Below are 14,506 nucleotides of genomic sequence, written 5' to 3' on the forward strand. Positions count from 1 at the left end.
ACAACATGCTGTCGGCATTTATCATTTCACAAGCATTTCTGGTGAAATGCTTGTGCAATGCCATCCCCTGCAAATTCGTGGCCAATCGGCCGCTAGCAGGGGGTATAAATCATCCCTATTGGATCGGGATGATTGCAGTACGCCACCTCAGAGGTGGTGGACGAGTTAAGGAAGCTGCTTCTTAACGCCTGTTTCCGGCTCACGTGGAATAATCAGCATCTGCTGCTTAATAAATTGGCCCCAATGTCTGAACTTCAAATTAGTAGTAGATTTTTTTCGGACAAATTTAAAAGTTATGTCTGTTTCCACTTCCCCTGTACCATGTGATAGCAATCAGCCAATCACAAATGCATATACGTATAGTCTGAGTTCTTGCACATGCTCAGTAGGAGCTGGCGACTTGAAAAGTGTAAATATAAAAAGATTGTGCACATTTTGTTAATGGAAGTAAATTGTAAAGTTGTTTAAAATTGCTGCTCTATCTAAATTATAAAAGTTTAATTTGACCTGAGTGTCCCTTTAAATGCTCTAATATAGTGGAGCAATTTGTTAACACTAGTATGCCTCCTTGCAAAGTATATATTTAAAATTAAAATCCATTGTCTATCCCAAGGGTGAGAGAGATCTTGCCTGCTTATGGGAATCAGTGCATCTATCACACAATTTCAAAAAAATATTAAATATTTAAAACTGTCCTAAATGTTTTTTTTTTTGTTTTTTTTTACAATAAAAAATGGTACACTACTGGATAATAAGATAGATACATACATAGATACGTAGATAGAAAGATAGATAGATATATACATAGATAGATAGATATGCAGATAATGCATTGATAAATTTTATGAATAGAATAACATATACATGTTAGATTTTAAAAAACTAGTGGACTGGTCAAATAAATGGGATCTAAAATTTAATATTACCAAGTGCAAAATTATGCATGTAGAATCCAAAAACCCAAAGGACAATTATAGTCTCAATGGTACATTACTGACTGTAACTGAAGAAGAAAGGGACTTGGGAATTATTATTTCAGATGATTTAAAATTTGGTACACAATGCCGCAGTGCAAACAGTAAGGCTAGTTGAATAATTGGTTGCATTGGAAGAATTATTAGTAGCAGAAATAGCAAGGTTCTTATGCCACTTTACTGATCATTAGTTAGGCCAAATCTGGAATACTGTGTACAGTTCTGGAGACCATACCTTTAGAAAGATATAAATAAACTAGAAGCTGTCCAAAGGAGGGCTACTAAAATGGTACATAGTCTAAAATATAAAACGTATAAAGAAAGACTCTATGATCTAAATATGTATAGTTTAGAGGATAGACGGGAAAGAGGTGACATGATAGAAACTTTCAAATATATGAAGGGACTTAATAAAATGGAAGCTGAAAGCATTTTCACAAGCAAATAAATGCCAAAACAAAGGGTCACAATCTAAAGTTAGAGGGTAGCAGATTCAGGAGAAATTTGAGGAAGCATTTTTTTACAGAAAGGGTGGTAGATTCATGGAATAAACTTCCATTTGAGGTGGTAAGCACAAAGACTGTAAATGAATTCAAAACTGCCTGGGACATGCATAAGGCTATCCTAAGGAAAAAGTAACATGTAATATGGGTAGACTTGATGGGCCTTTTTGTTTCTTATTTATCACCAAAATCTATGTTTCTATATTTCTATACATATATCTTTAACTGATTATATATTTTTCGGAAACCATTCTCTACATTGATAAAATTAAAAAAACTTTTTCTGTTTGTCTTAAATAGGATGATACAACCACAGCAGCAGTCTCTACCTATAAACCTACAACATGGACACACTCAGCAGTTTCTGATTAAGCCCAAATATTTCTCAAACTCCAAAAATGGTCTGTTGGGTGAACAATCTACAGAAGGTTCGTTACCGCTCAGAGCAGGCCTGGATCATCTGTCCTCAGCTCTACAATGTGAGTAGCACCATATTTATTATAGGAGAGAAAAGGAAATAATGGCATTACTGTTGTTGATTCCCTTTTATTTGTATTAATATAAGAGTAATCTCTTATTATTGTTGCATAAACTAAGTTATCAATGGGGAAAGGCGCTGTATACTATAAAATCTTATGTAAAGAAAGTGTACAAGACACTTTGGCCTCTAATTATGAAGCTCCGTACTTACCTGCCTTCGCCGGCCCCAATATGCTCGCCTAAGCTCGCCTCACATCGCCGCCGCAGACCTAAATACTCTCGCCAAAGTTATCAATAAATCTGTCAAAAAGCCGCGCACCAAGTACGGGGTGATGAGCAGCGGACTGTGATAGTTATCAATCATCAATCTCGCTGCTCTTCAGCTTTTTTACAGCTTTATTGATACCCCTGTCACTAAGCACTCACACTATACTATACTGTTCTACCCCCTATACCGACGCCCCCGGAGCCCCCCGCAACTAAATAAAGTTATTAACCACTAAACCGCCGCTCCTAGACCCCGCCGCAACTATAATACATATATTAATCCCTAAACCGCCGCTCCCGGACCCCGCCGCAACTATAATAAATATGTTAACCCCTAAACCGCCGCTCCCGGACCCCGTCGCCACCTACATAATACCTATTAACCCCTATCCTGCCCCCCCTATACCGCTGCCACCTATAATAAATTTATTAACCCCTATCCTGCCCCCCCTATACCGCCGCCACCTATAATAAATTTATTAACCCCTATCCTGCCCCCCCTACACTGCCGCTACTATAATAAAATTATTAACCCCTAAACCTAAGTCTAACACTAACCCTAACACCCCCCTAACTTAAATATTAATTAAATAAATCTAAATAATATTACTCTTATTAACTAAATTAATCCTATTTAAAACTAAATACTTACCTATAAAATAAACCCTAATATAGCTACAATATAACTAATAGTTACATTGTAACTATTTTAGGATTTATTTTTATTTTACAGGCAAGTTTGTATATATTTTAACTAGGTACAATAGCTATTAAATAGTTATTAACTATTTAATAGCTACCTAGTTAAAATAAAGACAAATTTACCTGTAAAATAAAAACTAACCTAAGTTACAAGTACACCTAACACTACACTATCATTAAATAAATAATTCCAATTTAAAACTAAATACTTACCTGTAAAATAAACCCTAAGATAGCTACAATGTAATTAATAATTACATTGTAGCTATCTTAGGATTTATATTTATTTTACAGGCAACTTTGTATTTATTTTAACTAGGTACAATAGTTATTAAATAGTTATTAACTATTTAATAACTACCTAGCTAAAAGAAATACAAAATTACCTGTAAAATAAATCCTAACCTAAGTTACAATTAAACCTAACACTACACTATAATTAAATTATTTAAATAAATTAGCTACCAATACCTATAATTAAATACAATTAAATAAACTAAACTAAATTACAAAAAACTAAACACTAAATTACAGAAAAAAAAATATTACAAGAAGTTTAAACTAATTACACCTAATCTAAGCCCCCTAATAAAATAAAACCCCCCCAAAATAATAAAAGTCCCTACCCTATTTTACATTACCAAGTAACCAGCTCTTTTACCAGCCCTTAAAAGGGCTTTTTGCGGGGCATTGCCCCAAAGTAATCAGCTCTTTTGCCTGTAAAAAAAAATTACAACCCCCCCAACATTAAAACCCACCACCCACATACCCCTACTCTAACCCACCCAAACCCCCCTTAAATAAACCTATCGCTAACCCCCTGAAGATCTCCCTACCTTGAGTCGTCTTGACCCAGCCGGGCCGAAGTCTTCATCCGATGGGGCAGAAGAGGACATCCAGACCGGGAGAAGTCTTCATCCTATCAGGGCAGAAGAGGACATCCGGACCGGCAGACATCTTCATCCAAGCGGCATCTTCTATCTTCATCTATCCGACGTGGAGTGGCTCCATCTTCAAGATCTCCGGCGCAGAACATCCTTCCTGCACGACGACTACCCAGCGAATGGCTGGTCCTTTTAATGACGTCATCCAAGATGGCGTCCCTTGAATTCCGATTGGCTGATCCGATTCAATCCGATTGGCTGATCCAATGAGCCAGTCGGATTGAACTTCAATCTGATTGGCTGATAGCATCAGCCAATCAGATTTTTCCTACCTTAATTCCGATTGGCTGATAGAATCCTATCAGCCAATCGGAATTCGAGGGACGCCATCTTGGATGACGTCATTTAAAGGACCAGCCATTCGTCGGGTAGTCGTCGTGCAGGAAGGATGTTCCGCGCCGGAGGTCTTGAAGATGGAGCCGCTCCTCATTGGATGGATGAAGATAGAAGATGCCGCTTGGATGAAGATGTCTGCCGGTCCGGATGTCCTCTTCTGCCCGGATAGGATGAAGACTTCTGCCGGTCTGGATGTCCTCTTCTGCCCCATTGGATGAAGACTTCGGCCCGGCTGGGTGAAGACGACTCAAGGTAGGGAGATCTTCAGGGGGTTAGCGATAGGTTTATTTAAGGGGGGTTTGGGTGGGTTAGAGTAGGGGTGTGTGGGTGGTGGGTTTTAATGTTGGGGGGGGGGTTGTATTTTTTTTTACAGGCAAAAGAGCTGATTACTTTGGGGCAATGCCCCGCAAAAAAAAACTTTTAAGGGCTGGTAAAAGAGCTGGTTACTTGGTAATGTAGAATAGGGTAGGGACTTTTATTATTTTATTTTTTTTTAATTTTATTAGGGGGCTTAGATTAGGTGTAATTAGTTTAAACTTCTTGTAATATTTTTTTTTCTGTAATTTAGTGTTTTTTTTTTGTAATTTAGTTTAGTTTATTTAATTGTATTTAATTGTAGGTATTGGTAGCTAATTTATTTAAATAATTTAATTATAGTGTAGTGTTAGGTTTAATTGTAACTTAGGTTAGGATTTATTTTACAGGTAATTTTGTATTTCTTTTAGCTAGGTAGTTATTAAATAGTTAATAACTATTTAATAACTATTGTACATAGTTAAAATAAATACAAAGTTGCCTGTAAAATAAATATAATTCCTAAGATAGCTACAATGTAATTATTAATTACATTGTAGCTATCTTAGGGTTTATTTTACAGGTAAGTATTTAGTTTTAAATTGGAATTATTTATTTAATGATAGTGTAGTGTTAGGTGTAATTGTAACTTAGGTTAGTTTTTATTTTACAGGTAAATTTGTCTTTATTTTAACTAGGTAGCTATTAAATAATTAATAACTATTTGATAGCTATTGTACCTAGTTAAAATATATACAAACTTGCCTGTAAAATAAAAATAAATCCTAAAATAGTTACAATGTAACTATTAGTTATATTGTAGCTATATTAGGGTTTATTTTATAGGTAAGTATTTAGTTTTAAATAGGATTAATTTAGTTAATAAGAGTAATATTATTTAGATTTATTTAATTAATATTTAAGTTAGGGGGTGTTAGGGTTAGTGTTAGACTTAGGTTTAGGGGTTAATAATTTTATTATAGTGGCGGCGGTGTAGGGGGGGCAGGATAGGGGTTAATACATTTATTATAGGTGGCGGCGGTATAGGGGGAGCAGGATAGGGGTTAATAGGTATTATGTAGGTGGTGGCGGAATAGGCAGGGCAGGATAGAGGTTAATACATTTATTATAGGTGGCGGCGGTATAGGGGGGGCAGGATAGGGGTTAATAGGTATTATGTAGGTTGCGGCGGTATAGGGGGGGCAAGATAGGGGTTAATAAATTTATTATAGGTGGCGGCGGTATAGGGGGGCAGGATAGGGGTTAATAGGTATTATGTAGGTGGTGGCAGGGTCCGGGAGCGGCGGTTTAGGGGTTAACATATTTATTATAGTTGCGGCGGGGTTCCGGGAGCGGCGGTTTAGGGGGGAATAACTTTATTTAGTTGCGGCAGTGTAGGGGGCGGCAGATTAGGGGTTAATATGTATAATGTAGGTTGCGGCGGGGTCCGGGAGCGGCGGTTTAGGGGGGAATTAATGTATTTAGTTGCGGCGGTGTGGGGGGGGCAGATTAGGGGTGTTTAGACTCGGGGTACATGTTAGGGTGTTAGGTGCAGACGTTTCCCATAGGAATCAATGGGATATCGGGCAGCAGCGAACATGAACTTTCGCTATGGTCAGACTCCCATTGATTCCTATGGATTGAAATCCAGGTACGCTGGCCCGGAATAGTGGTGAGCGTACCTGGTAGTAGTTTGATAACTACCAAAAGTAGTCAGATTGTGCCGAACTTGCGTCTGGAGTGACGTAAGCATCGATCTGTGTCGGACTGAGTCCGGCGGATCGAAGCTTACGTCACTATATTCTACTTTTGCCGGGCAGTAGGGCTTGATAACTAAGGCGAATCAGCCTCGCCACAAATACGCTGTGGAATTCCAGCGTATTTGCGGTTGATGGCTTGATAACTAGAGGCCTTTGGGTTTAGAGTAAACTAAATAACACTCGTCAACAACTGTCACCACAATACAAATGCATCAATTGCAATGACAAAAATCTCTTAGAATCCATAATTGTGGAAAGATGTGCGTTAATAACTTTAAATAAGACCAATTAAGAATGGGTTAATCACAAATTAAAAGAAAAGAGGGTGTGTTTCCATTTTATTAGTCCAGCGTTACTATATTTGTTACACTTATAATACAATCCAAATGATCAAAATTAGAACAAAAATAAGTGTTGTATGTCTCAAGTAACACTATAAAATGTCAGCACTTAAAACAAATCATTGTAATATCAGGATAATCAAAGTACCAACCACAAATCAGGCAATAGGCTGAATGTTTAGCAAAGGGTTCGGTGTATCAGCTTTTAATCAACATGTGATAGTTACGTAGGGACCGATTTACCATCAGTCAGGCGGAAATGATCCGCACAGCGGATCATGTCCGCCCGACATCGCTGAATGCCGACAGCATATGCTGTCTGCATTTAACATTGCACAAGCAGTTCTGGTGAACTGCTTGTGCAATGCCGCCCCCTGCAGATTTGTAGCTAGCAGGGAGTGTCAATCAACCCGATCGTATATGATCGGTTTGATTGATGTCCGCAGCCTCAGAGCAGGTGGACTAGTTAAGGAGCTTCTTAACTCCTGTTTCCGGCGAACCTGAAGGCTCACGTGGATACAGGGGTATTCAGGGCCATTCGGCCCTTGATAATTCGGCCCTCAAGAGTCAGAATTACCAGTATATGCAGAGAGGATATTATACCAGGGCTTGACAAACTCAGGTACCAGGGTGCCGCTGGCTCCTGGAATTTTACCCCTGGGTTATTCTCCATATATCTATACGCAAATACCATTGTCTGACTCCTAAAAATATGTCTGGCTCCTAAACATTCTTACTGGCTCCTAAATTTAAACAGATTTGTCGACCCCTGTTAATTATACTAATGAGGATGTGTACATAAATTATTGATTACAGTAAATCCTGATACATCATAAATCCATGATTTTATAATAAATAGAGCAAAAAAACAATTACCCACTTATGAAGGAACATAAGGTTACTATATGAGTATAAGAGATTGAGCTGCTTGCTTCTGGAGCTGTGCTTGCTCAGCTGCCTTTAAATCAGTGAGGATATAAATTCATTACACAACATACTATAAAAGTTAACAGGAATTAAAATGTACAAAATGCTGTATAAGCTCACTCTGGGATTATGGCAGAGAGACTGTGTTAATAATAAGTATACGCTGTGTAAAAACCCTGCTGCAGTAAAGCCGTTATATTGTCTAAAGATAATGACGGTCTGTGCTGTAGAAACAGCACCAAAATCGTCACTATAAAATTAATGGTGGATTAAAATAAGTTCTGATATTAAACAAGCGATTACTGCGGCTTAAAAAATGATTAAAGGGACAGTCTACACCAGAATTTTTATTGTTTTAAAAGATAGATAATCCCTTTATTACCCATTTCCCAGTTTTGCATAACCAACACAGTTATAATAATATACTTTTAACCTCTGTGATTATCTTGTATCTAAGCCTCTGCAAACTGCCCCTTTATTTCAGTTCTTTTGACAGACTTGCAGTCTAGCCAATCAGTGCCTGCTCCCAGATAACTTCACGTGCACGAGCACAGTGTTATCTATATGAAATACGTGAACTAACACCCTCTAGTGGTGAAAAACTGTTAAAATGCAATCTGAATTAGGTGGGCTTCAAGGTCTAAGAAATTAGCATATGAACCTCCTAGGTTAAGCTTTCAACTAAGAATACCAAGAGAACAAAGCAAAATTGGTGATAAAAGTAAATTGGAAAATTGTTTAAACTTACATGCTCTATCTGAATCATGAAAGTTTATTTTGGCCTAGACTGTCCCTTTAAAGTTCTGCAATGGTGTGTAGACCACGCTTTATTTAATTTTTGACTAACCCATTTTTTGGTTGTAATAAAAATGATGTTTTAACGCACATATTTGCACAATTATGGATTATTCATTGCAATTGATGCATTTGTATTTGTGTAGTGACAGTTGTTGATGAGTGTTATTTAGTTTACCCTGTTCCCAAAGGGAGTAGCACAGTGATGTATGACAATTTATTATGTCTGTCTGTCTATTAGTTTTGATTACTACTGAATTACCTTTGGAGGCCCCAAAAACATTTTTGCACCCGGGCCCTCTGTTGAGCAGGTCAGCTACAGTTTTCAGCTATCTCCCGGCAGTGATTTCTACTTTGTAGCTGACTCTAACCCTATTTGCTAGGGTTAAACATGTGGTTATATAAAAACAATAGTGCAATCATAAAATTATCTTTTTGCACTTTTATGTGCTCAGCAAGCTCCCAGTAATGGATTGCTGCTCCTTCAAGGAAGGATACCAAGATAATGAAGCAAATTTGATAACAGAAATAAATTGAAAAGTTGTTTAAAATGCTTTATCTGAATCATAAAAGAAAACAATCTGGGTTTTGCGTCCCTTTAAATTTACAATGCATTCTAAAATGTTTCTAATGTGTAAAAAGTACGCTATGCTAGATGGAGACTTTTTGCGCACGTCGGGTTGTGCTCGTATTATGAGTTGAAAGTAAAAAGTTTTGCGTCGGGTCGAGCACAGAAAATGGAATTTCAAATATCATGAATGCTTTAACGTATTCCCCATAAACTTCAAAGGAGTGTGAAAAATGCAACAAACAACTAAGACCGATACTTGCGCACTAACCTGATTGAGTTTATTCAAGTGCGCTAAACCCAACATGAATTATTAATATTTCATATTCCAATGTTATTCACATACAAAACAATGTCCTTTTTAATGTAAACTTCGTAATCTTAAGGCACTTTATTGAAATATAAAATATAAAAAAAAGTATTAATAATTATTTAAAATTATTATACATACTGTAACATAATGTAAATCATCCATAGAATGAATATATATATATATATATATATATATATATATATATATATATATATGTTTTACAGTATGTTTTATCATTTTAAATAATTACTATTCATTTTTTAAAATATTTTATATTTAATTTTTAAAAAAATGCGCCTTAAGATTACAAAATTTTCCATGTGCGCTAACCCTACCGCATTAGTCCTAAATTGCGAACCATGATGCGCAGTGTGCATATTTTACAGTCCTATGTTCGTCACATAGAAAATTATGTACTTTTTATTATTAAATATATATTTCTATAAATATCTAATAATGTTCATGTAAAATGCATATCTATACCTATATATCTAAAGGAAAAGATTTCCTATGCAAAAATTTTGTATTGATTTACTTTTGAGACATGGAGGATTTTAGCCCCTTAATGACCACAATGTACCCTGTATGTCACTGGTCGTTAAGGGTTTTTTCAGGACATAATAGCACAAGTCTAGCAAGAACATGCTATTAATGCACTCCCTCCAGAAGGCTTTGTGGAATAGAGCAGTCTTAACGCTGGTGGCAAGACCGCGCTATAAAACAATCAAGTCCCAAAAAAAGGCCAGCGGCATACAGGGTACGTCGCTGGTCCTTAAGGGGTTAATCTCAGATTTTGATCTCCGCCATAATTTTAATGAATATATATATATGTGTGTGTGTGTATTTACAATAAAAAGGACATTATCCTGTAAGTGAAGAACATTGGAATGGGAAATATATACAGTACATATACAGTAAAACACATAAATACATATGTACACACATATAAACATATATATAGCAAAACCTGATAAAAGAGTGAAGGCCCAGAAACGTCACTTTGAATTAAAAGGATTTTTATTCACTTCAAATCCAGTGAGTGCAGATTTTTTGTTTTGCTATTGTTGTGACTCTAGCGCCCTGGTTTATTGGATATTGGTCAGTGAGAGTGTACCTGCAGCTACCATTCTAATATATATACATACAACCCCAATTCCAAAAAAGTTGGGACAGTATGGAAATTGCAAAAAAAAAAAAAAAAAAAAAAAAGTAATTTGACAATTCAATTCACCCTGTACTATATTGAAAACACATTATTAACACATTATTTGATGTTTTACTTTTTGAATTTAATGTATTTTTTAAAATATACCCTCTTTTCAAATCTGCTGACTGCAACACAATTCAAAAAAGTTAAGACAGTCGACTGTTTGCCACTGTGTAATATCATCTTTTCTTTTTCATAACACTTATTAAGCATTTGGGCACTGAAGACACCAGTTAGTTAAGTTAAGCATACGCTTGTAATCCGGGCAGAATGTGGTGTTGACCTGCCAGAAAATGCAGGGACGTCCCTGGAAAAACCACGTTTGAATGGCAGCATATGTTGCTCCAAAATGTATACATATCTTTCTACATAATGGTGCCCTCACAGATGTCCAAGTTACCCATGCCATGGGCACTGACACACTGCCATACAATGACAGACGCTAGCTTTTTAGCCTGATGCTGATAACAGCTTGGATGGTCCTTTTCCTCTGGCCCGGAGAACACGACAGCTGTTTTTTCCAAAAACTATTTGAAATTTTAAATCGTCAGACCACAAAACACGTCACTGTGCTACTGTCCATCTCAGATGAGACAGAGCCCAGAGAAGTCAGGGGCCCTTTTGGACAGTGTTGAGGTATGGCTTCTGCTTTGCATAGTAAAGCCTTAATTTGCATCTGTGGATGCAGTGGCGAATGATGTTGACTGACAAAGGTTTACCAAAGTATTCCCAAGCTCATGTCAGAATATCAATTACAGACTCATCACGGTTTTTAGACAGTGACGTCTGAGGGATTGAGTATCACGTGCATTCAGAAGTGGTTTTTGGCCTTGCCCTTTATGCAACGAGATTTGACCGGATTCCTTGAATCTTTTAATTATATTGTGCACTGTAGATGGTGAAATGCCCAAAATCCTTCAGATTTCTCTTTGGGGAATGTTGTTTTCAAAATCTTGGATTATTTGCTGACGTATTTGTTGGAGGATTGGCGAGCCTCGACCCATCCTTGCTCTTGAAGGACTAGGCCTATTTTGGAGGCTCCTTATATTCTATGATTACACGATTGCCTCACTTGTTTCACACCACCTTCTTATTTCAACTTGTCACATCGCTATTAGCCCTAAATTGCCCCTGTCTTCCTACTTTTTTGGAGTGTGTTGTAGTCACAAAGTAAAACATCATATAATGTGTTAATAATGTGTTTTCAATATAGTACAGGGTGATTTGAATTTTCAAATGACTTTTTGTTTGTTTTTTGCATTTTCCATACTGTCCCAACTTTTTCGGGACTGGTGTATATATATATATATATGTGTGTGTGTGTGTGTGTATATATATACATTTATATTTAGACGTGTATGTATATATCTCTATGTTAAAGCCATTTGCATGCTTTTTTTTTAAAAAAAAAAGAGAAAAAAAACCCTAAAATTTTTGAGCCCGTATTACTTTTTTTTTTGGAATTTTTTAAAAATAATTTTTAGCAGACAGTGTTGATATGAGTGTAACTGTATTTTTAAATATGTTTTTGATGTTGTTTGTTCAACTTTTTGTCTTGCATAACATTTAACCAGAGCTCTGAAGTCGCGCTAACCAGAATTCGATTGCGCTCAAGTGAAAGCGTTTACGTTTAACTCATAATACACGCACTTTTTCTGTTGTGCGCAAATAGCTCCAAAATACCATATATCGTTAGCATGCCATTTGTAATTTAGCCCATCATTGTTACAGGGATTAGTATTGCAGTCTTTTAGAATCCTTGTTGCTTTTCGTGTTAACCAAGTAAGCACAATATCTCAGTGTGCCAACATTCTAATTTACATAATTCTTTATTTTTTTTGCATGCTTGAAATAAAGGCTCCTCTTTGTGTCATTTTCCAGTATAGAACAAGGTGGGGGACGGGGGGGACATTTGCCAGATCAAGACGAAGGAACTTTTGATCAGCATAATGGCCAGACAACGCCCAACAATTCCCTTTCCTTCACACTCGATTTATTATGTGTTTTGCGTAATGTTGCCCATGCAGGAGGTATATGACAGCCTGAAGTTGATATTTGCAAGGAAACATTATATTGGTGCCCAGCCTGTGGTATTGGAGTGCAGTCAGTTGTGTGGCAAGTCAGGGTGAACTCTGGATTATATGTTGGATAGCGTGATGAATTGTGGTCTAGATGCAACATTACACAGCGTCTGCTGATGTCAGCTTCAACAACGTTTCTCTTGGCAGAACAGCAGTCTAGCTCAAACTGATTTCCCAGGAATGTCAGTGTCTATATGAGATACTGTAGCTAACATTTCAGTGAGTCAATAGGTGCATTTCATTAAATTTGTTTACTGTGGGAAATGCTCCTCATTCATATTTTCCACTTTTTTTTTTATGAAGCTGTTAATGAAATCTTTGAAAAGTTGAAATTTACAACGGGTCCTAAATAAAAGGGCTTTGTGCAATATAAAAATAATAATTTTTCGCCCAAAGCTAGGCAGCTTATATTGTTTTAAAATCATCAATATTTTTGTGCTTATAGCACAAAGTTATTTTTTTTATCTCTCGATTGATAGTCTCTCAGGCGTGCTAACATCTACATGTTGGATAACACGTATACTCTAAATCCCTTGCATAATAGACGTTCATGGGAGCGCACAGTAAAAGTCATGTAGAATATCGCTCAAGCACAAAGCCAATGGTGTGCTTTTGGATTGTGCTTGAAAGCAACGCTTAAAGAAACATTAAAGGGAAATGAAACCCAAAATTTTTCTTTCATGATTCAGATAGAGGATGTGATTTTAAACAACTTTCTATTTTACTTCTATTATTACTTTTTCTTTGCTCTCTTGATATCTTTTGTTGAAAAGCAGGGATCTTTGCTTAGGAGCCGGCCCATTTCTTGAGCACTATATGGCAGCAGTTTTGCAAAAATTTGATCTATTTGGATGTCAGGAAATAGTTCAAGATGATATGCTCTGTCTGAATCACAAAAGGAAAATTTGGAGTTTCATATCCCTTTAAACTCCTGGTTACAACTTCAGTAACATGGTTACTACTCACCATGCTTGTGTTTTTCCTCCTATACCGGGAGCTCTCTTTAAAGCCATTGGGGTAGATTTACTAAGGGTCGAGCGGCCATGATTAGCTGTAGCATACGCTGTCAGCATTTATCATTGCACAAGCATTTCTTATGAAATGCTTGTGCAATGCCGCCCTCCCACCGCTTAATAAATCTATCCCATTATCTTATTTTAACCCATTACAGAAGCCTGTTGGGAAAGCTGTGCATCTTTAGACTGGTTGCCACCATCTTGAAGCAGGCGCATTGTTGCATCCTGTGACAGAAGCAGTGTGCTTTGACATATTAGTGATATTCTGTTGTCTTTTGACAGCTGTACCTTGGGTTAGTTTACACAACAGATAACAGAAGCTTTACATATTTGTATTTTTTTTTTTCTTACACTGTTTAAAAGTTATATAACAAATATAAAAAGACCTTAGGACTAATAAAGAACAATGTACCCACTGCAAAAATGTACAGTTCCCACTCTCTATTGTGTGCTCTAAACTGAAGAGAACAATAAAGCTTGATAAGAAGAAAATAATATCACTAATCTGTCACTTGTGAGTATACTTAAATTCCAAGATGGCGGCGCCCAGTGTGAAGATGCAGAGCTTCACTAACCTGAAATTGTAAACATTTTAAATAAGAGAATGACTTTGAAGAGAGCTGCAGGCACAAGGGGAAAAACTGTGGCACTGTATTGCTACCTAGCAGTTTTGTTCCTTTAACTCACCACTTGCAATACAAGTGTAAATTAGCATGATAATAGCAATCCCGGCACTATTCATTAAAAGTATAATGCAAGCTGTGAAGATGCTTTGGTTAAAATATTTAACCATCCACTTGTCATACCAGATTGAGTCATTATTTTTGAGGGGTCACGCAAAAGATAACGCATTATGCACTATAGATTGAAGCATTGGCCAATGCTTCCATATGAGAAGAATCTGATTGGATGACCGATCGCAGAAGACGATATTACTCTTGCAAGAGCTTGATCAACTTTTTCCTGATTTTCAGGTGTCATCCTGCTGCTGTTGTTGC

General features: G+C 36.8%; 1 protein-coding gene across 5 annotated transcripts in view; it reads left to right on the forward strand.

Moving 5' to 3' along the window:
- The window catches only part of LTBP1 (latent transforming growth factor beta binding protein 1), a 596,328-nt gene that overhangs the window by 217,172 nt on the left and 364,650 nt on the right, over positions 1–14,506 (forward strand). For all 5 annotated transcript variants that reach the window (XM_053711864.1, XM_053711861.1, XM_053711862.1 and 2 more), the window contains exon 4: positions 1,778–1,956. In XM_053711864.1, coding sequence (XP_053567839.1) covers positions 1,778–1,956 — 179 coding nt within the window. The remainder of the gene's footprint in view (positions 1–1,777; positions 1,957–14,506) is intronic.

The sequence above is a fragment of the Bombina bombina genome, chromosome 4 (genome assembly GCF_027579735.1).
Source record: "Bombina bombina isolate aBomBom1 chromosome 4, aBomBom1.pri, whole genome shotgun sequence".
NCBI classification, from domain to species: Eukaryota; Metazoa; Chordata; class Amphibia; order Anura; family Bombinatoridae; genus Bombina; species Bombina bombina.